Source organism: Cannabis sativa, chromosome X (genome assembly GCF_029168945.1).
Source record: "Cannabis sativa cultivar Pink pepper isolate KNU-18-1 chromosome X, ASM2916894v1, whole genome shotgun sequence".
NCBI classification, from domain to species: Eukaryota; Viridiplantae; Streptophyta; class Magnoliopsida; order Rosales; family Cannabaceae; genus Cannabis; species Cannabis sativa.
In genome coordinates this window covers 32,265,469-32,290,572 of record NC_083610.1, presented here as the reverse complement: position 1 = coordinate 32,290,572, position 25,104 = coordinate 32,265,469, and the positions used below count along the sequence as shown (strand labels likewise).

Sequence of the window (25,104 nt, the reverse complement as noted above, 5' to 3'; positions counted from 1 at the left end):
ACCCACTCACTGTACCGCCCCCTCTCACTCTCTTCGTCTCTCTCTCTCGAACAGGAAAAAAAAAAAAAAAAAACATATGGTCCGATGGGGTCCGACCAATCGGACCCATCAGACCATGTGGTCCGACTATCGGACCATATATATTTTTTTTTTTTTTTAAGGAAAACGAAGAGAGAGATGGACATGGTCCGATGGTCGGACCACATGGTCCGATGGGTCCGATTGGTCGGACCCCATCGGACCATGTGGTCCGACCATCGGACCATATGTTTTTTTTTTTTTTTCGGTCCAAGAGAGAGAGAGAGACAAAGTAGATAGAGGGGGTATTTTTGGAGTTTTGAAAAAAGAGTCATATTTTTCATAGTGTAAAATGTATTGGTTCAAAAAAAAAATTTTGAAAATGTTTAAGTATAGAAAATCAAATTTCCCATTATATTTATACATGTGTATGGTAATTTTATTTATTTTTATTTTTATTTTTTACATTTTCTTTCACATACCTCTCTTTTTCTCATAATTTTTTTTTTAACTAGGCCTACATCGAGGTACAGATTTGGGGGTCAGGGCCAAGATCGGGATCCAGGGCTCGAGGTTGGGCCTCGAGTCTAGGGTAGGGGTAAGGATCAGAGAGACTGAGGCTGAGATTTGGGACCGAGACCTGAGATCGAGGTCGATATCCAGGATCGAGGCCGAGGTCTGGCACTGGGGTTCGAGGTCCTCCAAGTTAGGGTATGTGCCTGGTGAGATCCGTGCCCAAGTTGGGTCTAAGTAGGAGTGTTTGCAGTGTGAGTGGTGCATTTTTAGCCTATTTTTTTTTTTACCGAACCATACATGTGGTTTGAACAATTTTCTAAACTGCATCGCACTATATAGACCTCAAAATTGCACAACAAAAATGTGGTGCAGTGTAGTGTTAGCAATTTGCAATAATCACTAACTAATTTAAGAATTAAACAATGCAAAACAAAGGTTTATAATGCAAAAAATTCATAACTAAAAATATTCAAACAAAACAATGAAGATGACATAAAACTATGATACAAAATGCTAAATTAACTCAATAAATAATATAGTATAAACTATAGTACACATTATATATTTTAAAAAAATACTTTCATACTAACATAGAATATTGATTAATTTGTAAAACATGCTCACATTTTTCATTAAATAAATACAAACTTATGTGTACATAATTAATAAATGTAATGCTTAAACAAACTAACACTAATAAGATTAAATAAAATTATAAGTTAAATATAAATATAAATTATATTGAAAAATATCAGTATTTTTCTAAGAGCGGTGCGGTATGGTTTAAACAACATTTATGAAATCTCAAAACAAAAACCGCACCACACTGCGCAGTTTGGTAAAATTTCAAATGGCAACCACACCACAGAGGTCCTAAACTGCATATTTTAGTGCAGTGTGGTGTAGCGTGGTTTGGATGAACACCCTTAGGTCCAGGATTAAGATAGAGCCGACGTCCAGAGTCCATACCAGGGTCGAGGTTGGGTCTTGTCAAGGTGTGGAATATTGAAGGTTTTTTTTTTTTCTTTACAAAAAAAATCTAAAACAATTTTTGAAAACATTTAACCAATTTTGAAAACTACCCATACTGTCATCTCATCTGTTCTCATTACTGAAACCACAATTATAAAAATAAAAAACAGAAACAATGTCAGACAACCCTTAAACCTCTAAAGTTTTTAGAAGTGCATTATGCCAAAATGTTAGGTCACAACGCAAGTACTTGTTGATACTTGATAGTGACCAAAATACTGTGAATATAAAACAGCACACCGTAAAAAATAACTGAAATTTGGAGAGCCAAACATTCTGGCAAACAATCATATATTCATAATGGGAAGAATAGCACGAAATTGTAATATCTATTGAAGAGAATAACCATGTCAACAAAACTTCTAATGAATAAATATATATATATATAAGTAGAGTCTACTTTCTAATTCCATGCGCTAAAAGAATGAGATATAGCAGGAAGAATTTTTCTATTTTTTTTTCTTTTCCTTTTACCTTTTCTCATTCAAGAGTGCATGCATAATTAACAGGGACGATGATTATTTGAACTTCATAATCCACGCTTATGCCGTTGTCGGAAATGTCTGAGAATGAAGCTATCGGCGTATAAAGGATAGTTCTTCCTAATCAGGCCCTTGATACATTTCCAATATGAAAAGTCAACCAAGCTTCCGTCCTTTTGAACTATGAACAAACATCGTGATCTTTCAAAATCAGGATGATAACCAACCTAACAATTCAAAGGGACACACAAGATTACATTAGAATATGATAAAATTATATAATTACTCAATAATTAATCACCCCAATTAGAACATCTTGATTGCACATTCTAGATAGCAGATACCAAAATCTCATTCAGAGAACAAAATGAAGATGCATGAATACATCATCCTACAAAAATGTTTTCAGATAAAGATACAAAACAATTAAATTCACACAACTCTAATATTTTTCCCAGGGGAAAACAAAATCTAGGCATATCATATGCAGAGAATTACCGTAATATAATCGATTCCACATCCAATCTTCTTCTCACACTCTGGATGGAAGGGAAGCAACTTCTCAATAACGATTTTCTCGTGCTCAGGACTTAACCTATCTCCGCTTTGATATCTGCAGATAATATTACAAATTTGCACATGACACAATAAGACACAATATAATTTTATAAATGTATAACAAAACATGAAAAAATACTAGATATTTTCAGTAAGTAATACAGCAAAATAATCAGGCAGAAGTTACTGCAGCTCTAGTTCAAACTTTAGTTGCCTATCCCACTGTGTGAAAGCAACTAATTAACAGATATCCCCATTCAACAGGGCCACCAGTTATTATCACATAGAAAAATTACTACCTTTTTCCAAAGTCAAGAGAAACAATCTTAGCATAAATAAGCAACAATTCGAGTACTTTGTGGTGTTTATATTACACTTAGTAGCAACCAAGCTTTAACTCCATGATAAAGTTTTGATAATTTGTGTAAGTAATTTTTGGTATTTATATTACAGTTAGTAGCTACCAAGTTTTAATCCTATAATAGCGTTTTGGTAATGAAATAAATGTTCTCTTTGGTGTAATTTTATTAAAAAAAAAAGAAACCTCTGTGTATTTATTCCACATGCCTCATTGCTCATGTGTGAGAGTAATATATGGTGCTTATATTACACACTTTAATTCTGTTTTGGTAATTGGATAAATGCTTTGTGTAGTAAGATTTATAAAAACAAAAAAAGAAAGCACCAATTCGGGGAGTTGGTATATTTAGAACTAAAATCCCCAACCTTAGTTCCTAAGTAAAAGTAACAAGTTACTTCACAAACAACAGACGAATAAGAGGATACCCAGCCATTCCCGCCAAAGTATCTATACCCAAAATGTGTTCCATAGACCCAATTGCACATCTAATTTTTTTTTTCAATGAATTGCATATATAAATCTTAATGCATAGAAAAATAGCTTCTTTTTTTTTACATGGACAACCATTGCTTAAATTATGTCGGAGAGCAATTACAATCGATTCAATCAAATACCAAAGCCAAATAGAACAACTCAATTTACATTAGCAATGAAATGATTCAATTTTAAATTGGAAAAAACTGTCAGTACCTTCCAGAATGAATAAGCATCCTAACAAATCCAACCAGAGGAACAGTGTCCTCCAAAATCTTGTCCTCCCAATCCACCCACTTTTCCTCATCTTCGTCGTCCTCATAAACCCTCTTCCGCTCATTTTCCTCTTCCTCCTCCTCCTCCTCCGACAAGTCCTTTATCGGAGACACGGCCGGCTTCCTCAGTAAATCTGGGCCGAACACTTGTTGCCTTTCGATTCTGCTACGACCACCGTCTGCGCCAGTCTGAATGGCGCATAAACGATGGTGAGGAAGATACGTAGTTGAGCGAAAAGGAAATGATAAAGTGACGAGACAGTGGAGAGAAGAGAAAGAATGTCTGTAAAGGTCAGCTATTGGGGGTGGTTTGGGTATGGAAGCCATGGGAGATTGCATATTATTCATCATCACCAGCCATGGATGGATGAATTAATAAGGTTTAGTTTTGTGTACCAGATAAGTTGCAAAGGAAACCCGGCTCGGCTGGCAGTGGCTGGCTCTACAATCTCCACCTCCTCTGCTCTTATTCTGTGGTTCCCAACTTCTTACTAGGCCGGCCCTACTATCTTGATTGATCCAGTCGAATACTTCTGGGCTTTAAAACTCAGGGGTCCAATGGGCCTCCAACTTAGTTACTTCAGCTAACCTTAGCTATTGGGCATTCTTGAGTTGACAACACATTTTTTATTTTTTTTAAATAATTAGATAAGGTACTATTTTTTTTAAAAAAAAAAATTACATTTTCACGATTTTTTTTTTATACATTTACGATTTTTCATAAAAATAGCACGAAAACAACAAGAAAACTACATAAAAGTAACATTTAAATAACAACAAAAAATAACATACAAATAATAAAAAATCAACAACAAATTAACAAGAATATAACATAAAAAGACCGTATTTTCTGTAAATAAAATTAAAAAAATCGTAAAAATATTAAAAATTCCGTGAAACCATATTTTTGTAATTTTTTTTTTTTATTTTAGTGTATTTGTGAAATAATCCTTTTTTTTAGGAAAATTTTCATATACTGACAAAAAAGGTTAAAAATTAACAAAAATACAGCTACAATGAATTTTAAACTTATATATGGTATGTGTATTCCTTATTTTAATTACAAAAAATACATACTCACATCTTACCGTATACACTCATCATCCCTTCCCTTTCGTTATTCTCTGCCCAGAAAAAAAATATCAGTAACGCCATTGTTGTTGGATCAAGCTTTTAGACACTAAAAACCAACAACACAATGCATAATCCTAACAAGACTTTCCAATTCGACTAGGGACATTGAATAAAATAAAAGAATTCATCAAAAAAAACGACAGTCGAACAACAACAAATTCTATTGGAAGCAATTTACATAAAAACAGCTATGAAATATCAGAAACACAAAACTCAAAATGAATAGGCTAGGATCTATACTACATTTTATGAAATTACTATTTTAATTTTACAGATTGTTACATGAAAAGTTATAGGGACTAATTAGCAATTGTTAGTATTGCCTAGTTAGTATAAATATGTAATACTATTATACAATGGGAATCAATGAATGAAAAGAGAGAAAATTAGGATTATTCCTATTGGAGTTTGGCACTGACTCGAAGAGTGCAATTCGATACAATCGGTAAATGTATCATTGGTGCTTTCATTGAGAGAATCTCATAGAGAGATTTCAGTGAGAGATCAACACTATGATTGATGAAGAGCTTGTTGAATTCGTTAGATCCATGATGAGTTCTATGGAACTGCGTATGGAGCGACGTTTCAAGGCTCAATTAAAGGAATTAGATGCCATATTTGAACGCTACTGCCCATCGACAGAGGCACTATTGGATTCCTCATCTCAACCCGATTCTTCAGAGGTTGATAACCACAGTGATGCCCCTGTTGAATCAGTGAGAAGCGAGATGGATTTGGATGATCCTGAGGAAGCTTTAGACATTGCTGTCGATGTGGATCTCATCCGAGATGGCAGCAAAGCACAACCAAAGTTGAATCGCAGTTCGCCGGAGGTAGAGGAAAAGCTCTCTGCTCGAATGGAGATTGGGGATTCAAGAATCTCGCCAGCTCTTGATCGGGCAATCCGATCATCTTGCATGTACATAGAAGAAGGTGATGTTAGTGGAGTGTTTGCGGATCGTAAAGTGGTGCTACGAGAGATTGTTTTTCAGTGTTGATGCAGGCACACCATGGGAATGGTTCCACATGCTACTGACAGAACAGAGGTGGATCTTTGATCGAGGACGAGGAGCAAAATTGATCGACGATGAACTGAGCAGGGCGGTTACTGGCGGGCGTTGAGAGGCATGGTCGCGCCGGATTGCAGAATTACATTGGAGAAACTCACCCACTGTAGCTGACACGAAGTTAAATTTTCTCAAGTCTTACAAACGACCAATCCCAAGTGTCTATAACAGTGTGTTGCAGGAGCTGCTAGTTCAGCAACACTTGATAAAATACAAGAAGTCATACAGTTATGATCCTATCTTTGCTCTTGGTTTTGTGACTGTATATGATCAACTTATGGATGGATACCCCAGCGATGAAGACCGAGAAGCTATCTTCCAAGCATACATAAAAGCGTTAAATGAGGACCCAGAGAAGTATAGAGCTGATTCACAGAAGTTGGAAGAGTGGGCTCGGGCTCAGAATTCAAGCTCATTAGTTGAGTTTTCATCCAAAGAAGGAGAAGTGGAGGAGATATTGAAGGACATTTCAGAAAGAGCAGCCAATGGAAATTTCAGCTACAGCAGGTTCTTTGCTGTAGGTCTTTTTCGTCTTCTTGAGTTGTCAAATGCAACTGAACCAACAATATTGGAAAAGCTTTGTACAGCTTTGAACATTAACAAAAGAAGTGTGGACCGGGACCTTGATGTATATCGCAATCTGCTTTCCAAACTGGTTCAGGCAAAGGAACTGCTAAAGGAATATGTTGCCAGGGAGAAGAAGTAAAGAGAAGAAAGGACTGGTTCGACAGCCCATGAAGCCATTACAAAATGTTTGGGAGATTATCAGTATGCACTCCAGTAATTCATTGGTGGATGGGGAATCACTTGCTATTTTTCGATGACTTTGAGAAGAAGAAGATGGAGAAGTAGAAGGCGGCACATTATGAATGCACATTATGAATGACATGGAGACTCTCTTTGCCCTATGAAGTTTGGGCCTGGGCTTGAAGCTAATTTTTTTTAAAAAAAAATAAATGTGGGCTTGAAATGTTTTATATTTTGTATGTTTTTGTTGTGCTTGTTTTTTAGTCTTCTTTTTATTTTTACCACCTTGAGGACAAGGTGATTTTGAAGGGTTGGGGAGTGTTACATGAAAAGTTATAGGGACTAATTAGCAATTGTTAGTATTGCCTAGTTAGTATAAATATGTAATACTATTATACAATGGGAATCAATGAATGAAAAGAGAGAAAATTAAGATTATTCCTATTGGAGTTTGGCACTGACTCGAAGAGTGCAATTCGATACAATCGGTAATTGTATCACAGATCGTATAAGAATAGGTTAAAATATTATTCATTGGAACTCCCTATTAAATCTAAAATTAGATTCAATGTATTGTATTCCTATAAGATATATTGAAATTAATTTTTGATAATTTGTAAGCAAATTATCTATTGTTGATGAATTAAATTATCTACTTGCTAGATTAATAATGGAATTGCAATTAATTTGTTTTGGAGATATTAACAATAAAATGGTGATTTGTTGTTAATTTTTGGAACAAAATTGATTTCGTTCATTGCCTGCTATTGATTGTTGATTTTGTTTTGATGAAATAATAATGAAAAAAATAAGTAAATAGTAATGTTAGTTAATTGCTTGTTTAATTTATGTAATTTATTTGTTATTATTTATCTATAATACAGTTTAAATTGAGTTTCATATATCTTGTAGTGTAAAGTTCTTTTTGTGATATAAACAATGAAAATGTTGATTTATTGTTATTTATTTACAGCAAAATTTATTTCGTTTATTGCCTGCTATGAATTGTTAATCTTGTTTTAATGAAATAATAATGTAAGAAAAAAAATATAAAATAATGTATGTTTATTGCTGATTGCTTGTTTAATTTATGTAATTTATTTTGTTTTTGTCCATTTATAATACAGTTTAAATTGAGTTTCAAAAATCTTGTTGTGTTAATTTATAGAAAAATAAAATTATTATCGTTGACTGGAAAAGTTATCAACTGACTTGGAGTCTAATATACGCTGAGTAATCACGAATAGAGAGTTAAGAATAATAAATAAATAAATAAAAAGAACACATAGGATTATAGAGGTTCGGCCCCCTTATATATGTGTAATGACCTACTTTCCTTTTAGTTATATTAATTGTAAGATAATGTCGTGCATATAACTAAAGAAGACAGTGAATTCTAGCTACAACTCTCAGGATGTTTATAGAGAATATTCAACAAAGTGCTCTTAGTGCGAGATTATAATTTCAGGTCCCTTCCTTCTGTGAACTCATTCACTATTTATAGGGGAAGGTTATTACAATCGACTCTGTAAAAGAAGTGATCCAAAAGTAAATATCCCTATATTCTAGTGTTGGGTTTTGTGCCCTAAATAAAACCCATTACAATCTGATTAGTTATCAATCTAAAAAATTTGAAGTGATTTATGTTTGCATGAATTTTTCATGCTTATGGTTTAATATATATTAATATATATGCACAAAGTCAGTTAAGTCCAGAACATATACTTATTCACAATTACAGTATTGTTAACACAGTGGAATGTGATTGTGATTATATGATTCAAAAGACTAAGTCCCTGTTTCATCAGTGTTTTGGATTTACACCGATGTGATAATCAGCGATGATATGTACTTACACTTGGAGTAAGTGTTATGTTCTTTCCAAGACATTGGTAAAGTATACTAGTTTCGAATGTATGGAGTATACATTGGACTGGACCGATATTGAACTTAGTTAAGATATTATAAACTTACTGTTGTATCTTTCCAAGTCAATATCACTAGTTGATCTTAGATTAAAAGAATCTAAATCCTGATATGATTAGGCTCAACTCAGGAGTGTTATTCATGTTCTTTGATTTATTAGCTAAGCCTACTTTTGGGTCAGGGTGATACGTATATTTTGGGAACATGATAGTATGATTGAGTGGGAGCGCTGAACATACATATGGAATCTATAGCTTCGACTGGTGTATAGAAGTCAAGTGATGATTCCCTTCGAGCTTAGCTAAATAGAAGTAAATGGATGAGCTCTTGTTTCAGTGACTATTTCTTAGATCACTAAAACATCATTTACAGGTAGCTAAGTGTTTTAAGGGGCCAAATACATTGAGGGGTGAAAACGGTAAATTTATCCCATCTCGATGTAAATCATCTATATAGAGGATCTTTGATCACATTAAGATTATAACGATGGTTAAATGAGATAGCATATCTGTTGGAAATTTATTTTACCAAGATCTTAGATCTACTCACAAGTATGTTGTTTAAACACCCTAAATATGAACTTTCTAAAATGATAAATTAAACACATATAAAGTTAAGAAAATCTTACATTGATGCAGCAGAATTAATGTCTCCTTCCGCTCAGATCTCTAACCCTTATATCCTTTCTGTAGCAGAGTATAATCAAGATCTGAGCCCGAATGTCCTTCTTCTTCAAGTTTGATCCTTCACAGTCTTCCAATCTATGATTGAGTTACTACTTGCTGTGTGTGGGCACTTACTCTCTCACTAGGGTTCGAAATAGATGAAGGGAAAAGAGAAGGATGATTTCGGCCAGGTATAGAAAGTAGGGAAGGCTTAGTTTTTCTGAAGAGAGAAATTTCTGTCAGAAAGCTAATGAAAGCATGTGAAAACTTATGTTGAAAAACTTATGATTTGACTGAGCCATCACTTTCTATTTATAGGCAACTACTAGGTTTAGGTTAGGAATTATTTGGCATTAAAATAATGAAAATATTAATTTGAAAAATCTCAATTAGTGGCCGGCCAAGGTGTAGTAGTGGGCCCCACTTGATTTTGCAGTTTTATCAAATTTTATTTCTATTTTCTCAAAAACGCCAATTTTCCAATTCTAACCTTTTAAATGCCAAAACTAATTATTTAATAACTTAAATAGATTATTAAATAATATTGTCATTTAATTTAATTATTAATTAGACATATAAAGTCCATTAATAAATAAATAAACCTAGAATCTCTTTTCTTTACAATTTCACCCCTGCTTAGTGAAAATTCATAAAATTAGACATAGTCTAACTTTAGAATTATAATTGATCAATCACGAATCAATTAATGAGTCTTACAAGCAGAATGTTCTCAACTAGAATGGGGACCATGGATCTATATGCTGAGCTTCCAATAAGTGAACCAAATTTACCAAGTAAATTCCTACTTATTAATTCTTCGTTGAATCCACTCTTAGAACTTAGAATTGCACTCTCAGACTTATATAGAGCATATTATATGTTTCACGATATCAATATGCTATCTCATTTAACCATTGTTATAATCTTATTGTGATTTAAAGATCCTCTCTATAGATGATCTACATCGAGATGGGATTTCTTTACCGTTCTCACCCCTCAATGTATTTTGCCCCTTAAAACACTTAGCTACCTGTAAATGGTGTTTAGTGATCTAATGATTAGTCAATTAAACAAGAGCTCATCCATTTACTTCTATTTGCTAAGCTCAAAGGGAATCATCACTTGACTTCTATACACCAGTAGAAGCTATAGATTCCATATTTATGTTCAGCACTCCCACTCAATCATACTATCATGTTCCCAAAATATACGTATCACCCTAACCTAAAAGTAGGCTTAACTAATAAATCAAAGAACATGAATAGCACTCCTGAGTTGAGCCCAAGCATATCAGGATTTAGATTCTTTTAATCTTAAGATCAACTACTGATATTGACTTGGAAAGATATATTTAACGGTAAGTTTGTAATATCTTAACTTAGTTGCAATATCGGTCCAGTCCAATGTATACTCCATACATTCGAAACTAGTATACTTTACTAATGTCTTGGAAAGAACATAACACTTACTCCAAGTGTAAGTACACATCATCGCTGATTATCACATTAGTGTAAACCCAATAACATTGATGAAATAGGGACCAAGTCTTTTGATTCATATGATCACAATCACATTCTACTGTGTTGACGATACTGTAATTGTGAATAAACATATGATCTGGATTTAACTGATTTTGTGTGTAAAAGTAATAAACATATTAAACCATTAGCATGTAAAATTCATGCAAACATCAATCACTTCAAACTCCTTATATTGATAACTAATCAGATTGTAAAGAGTTTTATTTAGGGCATAAAACCCAACAATATCTATATCGTGGAACATATAGAATGCTCTATATAAGTCTGAGAGTGTAATTCCAAGTTCTAAGAGTGGATTCAACAAGGAATTAATAAGTTAGGAATTCACTTAGTAAATTCGGTTCGCTTATTGGAAGCTCAGCAATATAGATCCATGGTCCCCATTCTAGTTGAGACCAAACTGCTTGTAAGACTCAATAATTGATTTATGATTAATCAATTATAATTCTAAAGTTAGACTATGTCTAATTTGTGAATTTTCACTAAGCAGGGGTGAAATTGTAAAGAAAAGAGATTCTCGGTTTATTTATTAATTAAGAAACTCTATATGTCCAATTAATAATTATATTAAATGACAATATTATTTAATAATCTATTTTAGTTATTAAATAATTAGTTTTGGCATTTAAATTGTTAGAATTGGAAAATTGGCGTTTTTGAGAAAATAGATATAAAAATTGTGAAAACTGCAAAATCCAAGTGAGGCCCACTAACACCTATGGCCGGCCACTTGATTGGGTTTTTCCAATTAATATTTTCATTATTTTAATGCCAAATAATTACTAACCTAAACCTAGTAGTTGCCTATAAATAGAAAGTGATGGCTCAGGCTAAAATAAGTTTTTGTCAACAGTATTTCAAGAGATTGCCTTTCAGAAAAACTGAGGCTTCCACTTTCTCTCTATAGCCGACCCTCTCTCTCTCTCTCTCTCTCTCTCTCTCTCTCTCTCTCTCTCTCTCTCTCTCTCTCTCTCTCTCTTTTCTTCTTCATAATTTCGAAACCTCCTAGTGATAGAGTAGTGCCCACACACAGCAAGTGGTACCTCAATCATAGATTGGAAGACTGTGAAGGATCAAATTCAAAGAGAAGGACATTCGGGCTCAGATCTTGATAATACTCTACGACAGAAAGGATACAAGGGTTAGAGATCTGAGTGGAAGGAGACATATTATTCCGCTGCAACCAATGTAAGGTTTTCTTAACTTTATATGTGTTTATTATCGTTTTAGAAAGTTCATATTTATGATGTTAAACAACATACTTGTGAGTAGATCTAAGATCCTGGTAAAATAAAATTCCAACATCTAGGACGTAGTTACGATCTCTTGGAACTCCTAGAATCTCGAGTAGATCAGTCAGATCCACATTTGTAGGATACAGTTAAAGATATATGTGAAAGTTGTTTGAGGAAGAAATCAAGACTTGTGTAGCTTTGTCCAACATTTATGTCATCGTTTCTCTTGGCCAACATATTAACTAATCGGTCAGGCCCTTTGTTTAACGCCCAAATGTGACTTCCACTAGCGGTGGTTGTAGTATAGATCGGGCGGTCGATTCCACAGGGAGGTGATTATGGACAAAAGCGTTAGTAGAAAAATAAAAACAAAAGGTTAATAATAAGTGATAGTAGTAACAAATGATTTTGTGGTTTTTGTTTTGGTAATAAATATTAAAGGAAAGCAAATAAATGTGTAATCAATAATAAAAGAGAGAAAGGCTTCAAGAATCATCCATATGCTTGTTTAGCTATTTTGTACCTTTGATTCACTAAGTTGACACAATGATGTAACATTAAAGTTCATTATATTTTGAGTATACAAGTTCTTAAAAATAAAAGAAATAATTTAATCTTATGTAGAACCTAGAAATGACATTATACATCAAGCAATAATGCAATAAAAGATTAAATATAAAACTAAACATCAATATTATTTTTACTAAATAGTAACACATAGAAAGAGCATGGCTAATCCTATATATCTCTAGTAAAAATAATGACAAAGAGATGGAGATGGAGGTGATAGTGAAGGAAATGAACATTAATATTACTTTTATTAATTTTTAGACACATAGGGAGAGCATGACTAAACCTATATATCATTTAACAAAAAGTAAATAAAAATGAACATAAAAGATAGAAATGAGCAATACTACCATTACTATAATCACTAAATAAAAATATATAGAAAGAGCATGACTAAGTCTATATATATATTTGGTATATAATAGCATAGATAGTATAGATGGAAGAAGAACATAAAAATAAAAGTGGAATATGAACTTGCATTACTCAAATAAATATTACAACAAAAAGTGAATCAAAGATACAAAATAACCTCACTTTGCATATGGAATCATCCCTAACCTTCCAAGGAAGATTAGGCCAATATGCTAATCATTCTCATAAAATTTCTAAAGAGAAAAGATGAGAAGAAAAGATGAGAGAATTTTGCTATAGTTTTTCTACACTAAAAATTACACACCAAAAATTACTAAAATGAGCTCCTATTTATAGAGCCATAAAAGGACTAAAAATAAATAAATAAAAATTTGGGATTTTAAAATAAATATTAAGATTAAATTTGACATTTCAAATCAAAAATAAAATTAATATTATTTTTGTTATCATTGTGATTTTGACTTCTACTCTTTGGATGAAGGTTGAGTGTGGAAGAGGAAAATAGGGTTGATGATGACCTAGACTTATCATCATTGTATCACATGCTTTGGAAGAGACAAAATTGATGATGAGCTTCATGGGCTAGGCTTAACCTTTTTGGGTTGGGTTGCTTTGGACTTCAACAAAAATGTCATTTTTTTCTTCATTTCTTTTCAACTTTGCTCCTTCCTCTTTCTTTCAACAAAAATACACTTTAGTTCCTACAAGAAAGACATAAAATGAATCAAAATCAAATATTTTCATTTATAAAATATATTACAATAATTTCATGAAAATACCAATTAAAACTCAATTTATTTTATCATTTAAAATAAATAAAAGTGTATTTTTAACCACTAATCACAACCCCAACTAGCTTATTGCTAGTCCCTAGCAATTCAAGCGGAGAAAAAGAATAATCGAGTTGAATAAACAAGTCAAACCACGCAAAAAAATCCAAGCATTTTCAAAATATTAGTAGAGAGTTAAAGATTGCTATCATGTTATTTCAGTTGTAACAACAGAGTTGTGTGTGTGTGTACCAAACTGTATTTATTTTATTTCAAGTCTTAACACAAATAGTATCGAAAAATCTCAAAAGTGTAAAGGTCTCAACTCCAATTTTTTTCACGGGTATTGAAAGTATTTATATTGGAAGGGTGACACTCTTTTGGAGTTGGAAATGTAACAATTAACGCACAAATGAGAGAGGATAAATTTTTTAGGACAAGCAATTTGAACAAATATTGATCACAAGATAGACATATCAAACCAATAGAATTCAAATGACAAACAACCTTTGGGATTACATGAAAAACTCACAAAATAAAGAGCCAACTAACTAACTAATAAATAAAGAAATATAATAACAATTTTTTTTTCTTTAGAGAGACATGTGATGCTTCTCTTTTTTTTTTTAATTAAAAAAAACTAACATGATTTTTTTTTTTAGATATGGAAAGAATTGAGGAAAATAGAAATAAAATGATATTACTTTTGCTACTTTTATTTTTTTTCTCAAAAAAAAAAAAAGATGGAGACTACTTGAAAATCAAAATAAAATGATGTTGCTCTTGTTCTTTTTTTTTTTTTCATTATATATATTTTTTTGATATATTTTTTTTTTTGATTTGATGATCTTTTTTTTTTTTACTTTTTTTTTTCTTTTCTTTTTTCTTTTCTTTTTTTTTTTTTTGACAAGAGACAACATATAAAAATAAAGATATAAGGAAATACAATAAAGTTACAAAGAAATAAACACAAAGGCTCTTTTGACATAAAATTAATCCCTCTAGTAAATGTCATGTTTGAAATTCCAAAAGTTTGACTTTACCAACTCAAATGATCAATGAAAGTTCAAAAAGTTGTTTTCTCAACTCTCACAACTCACCAAAAATGAAAAACTTTACACTCAAAATTTTTCTTAACTATATGTGTTTACAACCATTTTACCACATGTTTGGAAAATGCACAAAAGAACTCTGAAAATCACAACTTGGTAACAAAATATAGCAAATATTGACTCAAACTGTAATTTTACTATCATGCTTGGATAATTTTGAAAAAAATTTGACTTAAAAAAATTCAACAAGACAATTACAATTCTCTAAATGAACGCTCACCAGAGCTCACCACCCCCAACTCAAAATTAGACAGTGTCCTCAATGTCACAAAAAATATGAAATGAAAAAGATAGGGAAAAGAGTACACCTGATCGACGATAATATGCACGGGGTGAGAGTGGAGATAACCTGATAACAGTAACCCAAAACAAACATAGAAAATACAAAAATACAAAAACACAAAACAAAAATAAAATAAAATACTTTAATATAGAGATAGGGAAAATAAACATTCAGAGTGTATAATTTGGGTCCTCAAGAAGGACCTCTTCAACAAGGCTCACACTCTCAATGTAATGTTTCAGTCTCTGGCCATTGACTCGAAAAATTCTCCCATCGGTTGGGTCCTTGACTTCAACAGAACCGTTGGGGAATACTTGTTTCACCACATATGGACCAGTCCACCTCGATCTCAACTTACCGGGGTGGAGATGCAAACGAGAATCGTACAAATGTACTTTTTGATTCGGCTCAAAATGTTTTCTTAGGATCTGTTTATCGTGAGCAACTTTCAGCTTTGCTTTGTAGATCCTAGAATTATCGTAAGCATCATTTCTCAACTCCTCAATTTCAGACAATTGAAGTTTTCGGTTCATACCTGCCGCACGTAGATCGAAGTTCAGGGCCTTAATAGCCCAATAAGCTTTGTGCTCAAGTTCGACAGGTAAATGACATGCTTTCCCATAGACAAGCCGATAAGGAGACATCCCAAGAGGGGACTTGTAAGCAGTGCGATATGCCCAAAGTGCATCTTGAAGACGTGTTGACCAATCTTTGCGGTCGGGATTTACCGTCTTTTCAAGAATGTTTTTGATCTCCCTATTAGCTAGCTCAGCTTGACCATTGGTTTGTGGATGATAGGCATTGGCAACTTTGTGAAGTACACCGTACTTTCGCATAAGAGCCTCAAAAGATCGGTTGCAAAAATGAGTGCCTTGATCACTAATGATAGTGCGAGGGGTACCAAACCTCGATAACACATTTTCTTTTAAGAATTTCACAACAGTCGCGTTATCATTATTTCGACAAGGTACCGCCTCGACCCATTTTGAAACATAATCCACAGCAAGAAGGATGTAAAGGTAACCAAAAGAAGGTGGAAATGGTCCCATAAAGTCTATCCCCCAACAATCAAATACTTCGATGACAAGAATTGGGTTCAAGGGCATCATGTGCCGACGGGACAAGGAGCCTAACTTTTGGCACCTTACACAAGAGCGACAAAAATCATTGGTGTCTTTGAACAAAGTGGGCCAGTAAAGACCGCATTGTAAGATTTTTGCAGCGGTTTTCTTCACAGAAAAGTGACCACCACAAGCATCATTGTGGCAAAAATTTAGCACACTAGACACCTCATCATCGGGAATGCATTTTCGCATAATCTGGTCGGGACAATACTTGAATAAGTATGGATCATCCCAAAAGAAATTTCGCACCTCGACCAAGAATTTGCGTTTGTCTTGTGAACTCCACTCAGAAGGGAGCTCACCAGTTACTAAGTAGTTAACAATGTGCGCATACCACGGTAACTTAGTAACAACGAATAATTGTTCATCGGGGAAATCATCATGAATAGGTGGGCCATCAGCGGGATCCTTTGAATTCAAGTCGGGACAAGTGATCCGCGACTACATTTTCAACACCTTTCTTGTCTTTGATTGTTATGTCAAATTCTTGCAAGAGAAGGATCCACCTTATTAAGCGTGCCTTAGCATCCTTTTTGGAAAGGAGGTACTTAAGGGCGGAGTGATCGGTGAAGATCGTAATAGGTGATCCAATCAGGTAAGCTCGGAATTTGTCAAGAGCAAAGACAACGGCAAGCAACTCTTTTTCAGTTGTGGAATAGTTCATTTGAGAACTATTAAGAGTTCTACTTGCATAGTAGACAACAAAAGGTTTCCCCTCCCTTCGTTGTCCAAGAACAGCTCCAATAGCAAAATTACTGGCATCACACATGATTTCAAAAGGAAGACTCCAATCGGGTGACTGAATAATGGGAGCAGAAGTGAGTGAATTCACAAGTGTTCGGAAGGACTCCTCACACTTTGGTGTCCACTCAAAACTAGCATCTTTGGCTAGGAGGTTGCATAATGGGCGAGAAATCATTGAAAAATTCTTTATGAACCTCCTATAAAAACCAGCATGGCCAAGAAATGACCGAATGTCTTTGGAGTCTTAGGGGTAGGAAGTTTAGAGATGAGGTCAATTTTAGATTGATCAACCTCAATCCCTTTTCGAAACAATGTGGCCTAAGACAATTCCAGAAGATACCATAAAATGACACTTTTCCCAATTAAGCACAAGACCTTTCTCGATGCAACGTTTTAAAACAGCCTCAAGATTGAGAAGGCATGCGTCAAAAGATTTTCCAAAGACGGTTAAGTCATCCATATAAACTTCCATGGTGTTTTCAATCATGTCACTGAAAATGCTCATCATGCATCTTTGGAAAGTAGCTGGTGCATTACACAGTCCAAATGGCATACGCCGGAAAGCATATGTTCCAAAAGGGCAAGTGAAAGTGGTTTTCTCTTGGTCCTCTAATGCAATCTCAATCTGATAGTAACCTGAATAACCATCGAGAAAGCAATAGAAAGGATGACCAGCTACGCGCTCAAGAATTTGATCAATGAATGGGAGCGGAAAATGATCTTTACGGGAGGCGGCATTCAATTTTCGATAATCAATGCACATGCGCCAACCCGTCACAGTTTTGGTGGGAACAAGGGCCCCTTTGTCATTTTGGACAACAGTAACACCTGATTTCTTAGGTACTACCTGAACTGGACTGACCCATTGGCTGTCGGCCACCGGGTAAATGATAGCAGCATCAAGAAGTTTTAACACTTCATTTTTCACCACTTCTTTCATTGGTGGGTTCAGTCTTCTTTGAGGGTCCCTTCGTGGGATAGCTTCTTCTTCTAGATTAATTCGGTGGGTGCAAATTCGAGGGCTAATACCTTTGATATCAGCAAACGTCCAACCTATCGCAAGTTTGTATTTTCGCAGTAGCTCGAGTAACTGCAATTCTTGAGAAAGTTGAAGGTCGGACGAGATGATAACTGGAAAGGTTTGGCCATCTCCCAGAAAAACATGTTTCAAACCCTTTGGAAGTTGGTTCAGTTGAACATTGGGAGGTTCTTCGGCAGAAGCTTTTAGCGTTTCCCTCTCACGAGGTAATGCTTCAAAGTGTGGCTTCCAAAAAAATTTCCCTCTGTTTTGTGTGTCCAATTGATCAACGGTAGCAAGAGCGGACTCAACAAAATTGGGATTTTCATTTTCAAGGCGAGAGAGGAGTTCATCAAGATTAACGAAATTTCTTTGCAATTGAATCTCTTCAGAAACAAGATTGTCAATCATGAATGTTTGATGACATTCTTCATCCTCTTGAAGTTGTTTCCCAATGTGAAAAATGTTGACCTCAAGTGTCATATTTCCAAATGATATTTTCATTAGACCATTACGACAATTGATCAAAGCATTTGCAGTGGCAAGGAATGGTCTTCCAAGGATGATGGGAATTTTGGATTCCATGTTGACCACAGATTGAGTATCTAGAACAAGGAAGTCCACGGGATAATAGAATTTCTCAATTTGAACAAGAACATCCTCAACGATACCCCGAGGCTTTTTGATAGAGCGGTCAGCAAGCTGCAGCACAACAGAGGTTGGCTTCATTTCTCCAAGACCAAGTTGCGAGTACACAGAGTAAGGCATGAGATTCACACTCGCGCCAAGGTCAAGCAAAGCTTGGCTGACTTCATGAGTCCCAATTTGGCATGAAATGGTGGGACAACCAGGATCTTTATATTTTGGCGGTGTCTTTTGTTCGATCACCGCACTCACTTGTTCGATCCAAGAAAGCAGTCTTCTTGACATGGTGCTTTCTCTTAGCAGTGCACAAGTCCTTGATGATTTTGGCATAAGCTGGCACTTGTTTTATGATATGAAGCAAAGGAAGATTAATCTTCACTTGTGTCAAGTGCTCAAGGAGTTCAGCTCGATTTTCAGGAATTTTCCCAACAGGTCTAAGAGCCTGGGGAAATGGTACTTTTGCTTGAGCATTTATCGGTGCACTGTCAGGGGCAACTTTTGAATTTGAAGTAGTGGTTTTGATGGATGGATCTTCCAAAGCTTTACCACTTCTTGTTGTGATGGCGTTAACCCCTTTAACGATGGGATCATTAGAGGTGGAGGTTTCAGCCATATGTTGCCCTTGTGCATTGAATTGAGGTTGGGAAGGAAGTCTGCCTTTCTCAGAAATAGCTAAGGATGTGTTCAATTTTGAAAATTGACTTTTTATTTCTTGGACATCTTCCTTTAATTGGCGATTGATTTTGGTTTGTTCCTCAATGAATGCATGAATGGTATTTTCAAGGGAGTTTCCTTGTTGTTGAACATGGTATTGAGGTGCATGATATGCCTTTGGAGGTTGAGCTTGATTCTCATTTCTCCATTGTCCTCCAGACGTTTGACCTTGGTTGGAATTATCTCTCCAACTGAAATTCGGGTGGTTTCTCCAACCAGGGTTGTACGCATGGGAGAATGGCTTGTTATATTGCCCTAAGGCATTGCATTGCTCCTCATGAACCCCCTTCATTTCTTTGTAAACTAAGCAGTCCTTAGCTAAATGGTCATTTTCTCCACAAACGAAACAAGGTTCGAGTGGTCTAGTTTGTGCTTGGGCAACCATGCGCCCTTTTTGGCCATCTTTAGTCGTAAGGATTTCAATTTGCTTTTTTAAAGCTTCGACTTGGGCCTTTAAGCTATCCTCTTCCCGAAGTTGGTAAATCCCAGCTGGTCGATTTCTGTTGGTGCTTTCAGCAGCACTTGGACCAGTCCATGTGTGAGATTTTTCAGCAAGCTCAATGAGAAACTCAAGAGCTTCTTCGGGTTCCTTTTGAAGGAACTCACCGTTGCACATCATTTCTACGAACTGGCGCTCACGACTTGTGAGGCCTTCATAGAAGTAGCTGACGATGCGCCAACTCTCGTACCCGTGGTGTGGACACTGACTTAAGAGATCTTTAAATCTCTCCCAGACTTGATAGAACGTTTCATTGTCTTTTTGGGAAAATGTTGAGATTTGTCTTTTCAAACTGTTGGTCTTATGGACAGGAAAATATTTAACAAAAAATGTTTTGGTCATTTCTTCCCATGTTCCAATAGACCTAGATCTCAAAGAATACAACCAACTTTTAGCTTTATCCTTCAAGGAGAAGGGGAAAAACTTTAAGCGTGCAGCATCATTGATGGTTGCTCGGTCATAAAAAGTGTCAACAACTTCCTCAAACTCCCTAATATGCACGTATGGATTTTCATTTTCTATTCCATGAAAAGTTGGCAAAAGTTGAATAATGCCGGGTTTGACACCAAGACTTGGCATATTAGGTGGAAATATGAAGCATGATGGTATGGAAGTTTGGGTGGGGTGAAGGTAATCATTAAGTGTTCTCTGTTGTATTTCATTATTATTATTCATTGCAAAAGGATTACCGATTATCGTGTGAATGGGAGAAGGAGTAGTGGATGGATTGGACGAAGTTTCACTAGAAGTGGTTTCGTCAGAAGAAGAGTTACTCATCCACTCTTGTTTGCTTTTTTTTTTTTAAATATATTCAATTTTTTTTGTTCAACTTGTTCCCAGGTTACTTTGGAGGTTTTTAGAATGGTCCTTCACAACTTACTAGAACTCCCCGGGGTTACCAGGTAAGTGTGAAGGGTTCACTAACCTTTTCGACCAAAGACCTTTCTAAGCAAAAATGAGTTGCTTATTTTTGATAAAACAAGGTTGTTTTTGTTATAGTAAATTGCACAAAAATATAATATTACAATGATTAACACAAAAATGTTCCCAGGCCAATTGGAAAGGTTGCCAAGGTACCGCTTCGTCCCAACCTTGCCTAGACAGAACCGAGGTTCCCAGGTAAGGTGGAGGGTACACTAACACAAACCTTATTTAAAAACCAATCTTTCTAGACAGAACAATCTTGGTTTGTGTCATATACAATATTACACTGTTGTACCAAATACTAAGCGTTTTATGAAGGAGTTTTTATAATTTACTTTTTTTTTTTTTTGTATTTTATGATTTTTTAGAGGACTTAAATGCTATGAGTACTAAGAAAAAGACAAATAAAACACTAATGAAAAAAGAAAACAATAACTAAAAGATAGTATAAACAATCACACTAAACAAAAATTAAAGTAAAAAAAAAATAATAAATAAAGGGAATAGACTTTTTTTTTTTTTTTTCAAGAAATCATTTCTGATAAGGAAGATCGGATAAAACCGCAACCTTAGAGCATACTTTGAATTCTTGGTAATTTTTTTTTTTTTTTTTTTTTTACAAATATTTACACAACATAAGACAATATTAACAAGAAAATAAAATGTAACAAAAAAAGTTACTAACCTCTTGATTGTAGATTTCGCTAGCTTTCGAAAAAATACCTCCCCGGCAACGGCGCCAAAATTTGTTTAACGCCCAAATGTGACTTCCACTAGCGGTGGTTGTAGTATAGATCGGGCGGTCGATTCCACAGGGAGGTGATTATGGACAAAAGCGTTAGTAGAAAAATAAAAACAAAAGGTTAATAATAAGTGATAGTAGTAACAAATGATTTTGTGGTTTTTGTTTTGGTAATAAATATTAAAGGAAAGCAAATAAATGTGTAATCAATAATAAAAGAGAGAAAGGCTTCAAGAATCATCCATATGCTTGTTTAGCTATTTTGTACCTTTGATTCACTAAGTTGACACAATGATGTAACATTAAAGTTCATTATATTTTGAGTATACAAGTTCTTAAAAATAAAAGAAATAATTTAATCTTATGTAGAACCTAGAAATGACATTATACATCAAGCAATAATGCAATAAAAGATTAAATATAAAACTAAACATCAATATTATTTTTACTAAATAGTAACACATAGAAAGAGCATGGCTAATCCTATATATCTCTAGTAAAAATAATGACAAAGAGATGGAGATGGAGGTGATAGTGAAGGAAATGAACATTAATATTACTTTTATTAATTTTTAGACACATAGGGAGAGCATGACTAAACCTATATATCATTTAACAAAAAGTAAATAAAAATGAACATAAAAGATAGAAATGAGCAATACTACCATTACTATAATCACTAAATAAAAATATATAGAAAGAGCATGACTAAGTCTATATATATATTTGGTATATAATAGCATAGATAGTATAGATGGAAGAAGAACATAAAAATAAAAGTGGAATATGAACTTGCATTACTCAAATAAATATTACAACAAAAAGTGAATCAAAGATACAAAATAACCTCACTTTGCATATGGAATCATCCCTAACCTTCCAAGGAAGATTAGGCCAATATGCTAATCATTCTCATAAAATTTCTAAAGAGAAAAGATGAGAAGAAAAGATGAGAGAATTTTGCTATAGTTTTTCTACACTAAAAATTACACACCAAAAATTACTAAAATGAGCTCCTATTTATAGAGCCATAAAAGGACTAAAAATAAATAAATAAAAATTTGGGATTTTAAAATAAATATTAAGATTAAATTTGACATTTCAAATCAAAAATAAAATTAATATTATTTTTGTTATCATTGTGATTTTGACTTCTACTCTTTGGATGAAGGTTGAGTGTGGAAGAGGAAAATAGGGTTGATGATGACCTAGACTTATCATCATTGTATCACATGCTTTGGAAGAGACAAAATTGATGATGAGCTTCATGGGCTAGGCTTAACCTTTTTGGGTTGGGTTGCTTTGGACTTCAACAAAAATGTCATTTTTTTCTTCATTTCTTTTCAACTTTGCTCCTTCCTCTTTCTTTCAACAAAAATACACTTTAGTTCCTACAAGAAAGACATAAAATGAATCAAAATCAAATATTTTCATTTATAAAATATATTACAATAATTTCATGAAAATACCAATTAAAACTCAATTTATTTTATCATTTAAAATAAATAAAAGTGTATTTTTAACCACTAATCACCCTTTTCAAGACTTGTCTTTCTTGTGTGATTACTTGTCAAACATTCTTGCAAGGTGTCAATCTATTGGTTTTATCGATCCACCACACACAAAGAATAATGTGGGCTATTAGGATAAAGTGTATAAAGCTGTTCTTGTTGAGTTCTCAACACATGAGCAAGAACAATTGAAAAATTATTTCTTTCTTTTTCTTTCCCTATTTCGAAAATAGCAATAAAAAGAATGAATCTGATTTTTCAAATCAGGCTCCTATCAATAACCGAATATGGTTACTGATATTCATGAGAGAATCTCTCAACTACTTGAAAGAATATCTCAACAACCTTGAAATATTTATAACCAATTTTCAAATTAGATATTTACCTAATTGAATTAATTAACCCAAAAAGATAAATCCCATATGGATGAGAACAATGCTAGGCGCCTACCTATGTCTTTAAGACAAGCTTGGTGTCTTTTACCCTAACAACTTTTGTCCTAACAAATCTTGTCTCGAAAAATTTTGTCTTAACAATTTTTATCTTTTTCCTATTTAATTAATTTGAAAAAAAATTATTTATTTATTACAAAAATAAATAATTACTATTTTTTCAATTTAAAATAGTTTTTTCGAACATTTTTATACAACTCTTTATTCCTACCCATGACAATGTTTCAAGGTGGCAGTTCATGGATCATGGACCTATAATTCTAAACTCCAATATACTAGATTATTTCTTGAGTCTCATCAACCAAATAATCTCTTATTTATTAATTCCATGATTACTTCACTATAAATGTAATACCCTAAGATTAAGAGAATGGATTAGCAAACCCTAGCTAGTTAGCTGTGTATAATTATAGAATTATATTATTATATAATTTATTATATGTGAATTATTGTGAATTATGACATGTTAAGACCTCGTTGGTGAGCTAGGAGCATTTTAGTAATTTTGACCTGAGAAAGGTAAAACTATGAATTTAATTTAATTACATGCTTATGGACTATATTATTATATAGTATACCTGTTATGTCCTTTTACAGATGTGTTCTGACAAGTTTGTGCGGTATAGTCACAACCGGGTATTTTGGGATTATTTATTGGTATTTTATTTTTATGTGAGAAACGTGAAAATTAATTGAATATGTGGTATGTAATAGAATTGACCTAGTTGCCCTTGAATGCCTAAATGAGTATGTTGCCCTAGGGGCATTTTTGTAATTTTTGCATAATTAGATTACTTTCAACAAAAAGTATTTTAGCGTAAAATTAGAATTATTTTTCTGCTTTCCTCAGCCCAAATAGTCGAACCCCATATTTCTCTCTAAACCTAACTCAAATTTGTGAATTTGGTGAGAATTGCTTGGATTCAAGCTTGTCTTGTGGGAATCTTTGGAGCTTGGATTGTTAAGAAATTGAGGTAGCTCTTCTCACTGTTTTTAATTTGAAATTCTTGCTGGAATTGAAGATGAATATTATGATTTTAAGCTCTAAATGTTCTTCGAATGCATGCTTGATGATATTGGTGTAATTTTGATATCTTATGCTTGATTGAGTTAGAAATTGATGTAGGATGTTTGAGTAATGTTGTTGAGATGATTTTAGGGATTTTATAAGTGTTTTTAATCTGTTATGCAGCTCTAATTTTAGTGTTGTGTTTGAGTTTATGTTTTGGGATTTGAAGATTCAAGATGTGAGCTTGAACTTGTTGATATTGTGCTCAAGTTTGGAGCTTTGATTTTATGTTATTTGAATCTGAATTTCTATGCACGTAGGCTGTAATTTTGAGCTTTAAAATTTGTGGTTTAGCTCCCTGCTGTAGTTGTTTAATTCTGTAGGAGGTTATTTTGGATTGATGCATGTTTTGGTTGGATTTAGGTGTTTTTGGGCTGATTTTCGTGTTGCTGGTTTTTGGTGTTGTTGGAGAGTAAATTAGGTGTAATTCTTCTCTAATTATTTGATTTATGCTAGGTGAAAGTTTAGTATGATTATGGGCTGGTTTAGCATGAAAATTGGTGTTTTTGGATGCATTTTTC

At 33.8% G+C, this 25,104-nt stretch overlaps 2 protein-coding genes, 1 non-coding gene and 1 pseudogene across 3 annotated transcripts; 2 read left to right on the top strand and 2 right to left on the bottom strand.

The window, feature by feature from the left end:
* Positions 1 to 1,824: 1,824 nt before the first annotated feature.
* On the bottom strand, positions 1,825 to 4,193 carry LOC115714532 (protein DCL homolog, chloroplastic). The gene is made up of 3 exons (XM_030643267.2): positions 3,658 to 4,193; positions 2,547 to 2,661; positions 1,825 to 2,275 (listed from the first exon to the last, which is right to left on the bottom strand). The coding sequence occupies exons 1-3, from the start codon at positions 4,065 to 4,067 to the stop codon at positions 2,096 to 2,098; spliced, it is 705 nt and encodes a 234-aa protein (XP_030499127.1). The 5' UTR covers positions 4,068 to 4,193; the 3' UTR covers positions 1,825 to 2,095.
* A 1,169-nt stretch (positions 4,194 to 5,362) lies between these two features.
* Positions 5,363 to 6,745, top strand: LOC115724754 (protein THYLAKOID FORMATION1, chloroplastic-like; annotated as a pseudogene).
* A 12,138-nt stretch (positions 6,746 to 18,883) lies between these two features.
* LOC115711013 (uncharacterized) lies at positions 18,884 to 20,662 on the bottom strand. Its single transcript, XM_030639357.2, has one exon. It carries the CDS (start codon positions 20,660 to 20,662, stop codon positions 18,884 to 18,886), a length of 1,779 nt encoding a protein of 592 aa, XP_030495217.2.
* Positions 20,073 to 20,179, top strand: LOC115711811 (small nucleolar RNA R71). The gene has a single exon (XR_004010681.2). It is a non-coding gene; the product is annotated as a small nucleolar RNA R71 (small nucleolar RNA).
* Positions 20,663 to 25,104: the final 4,442 nt, after the last annotated feature.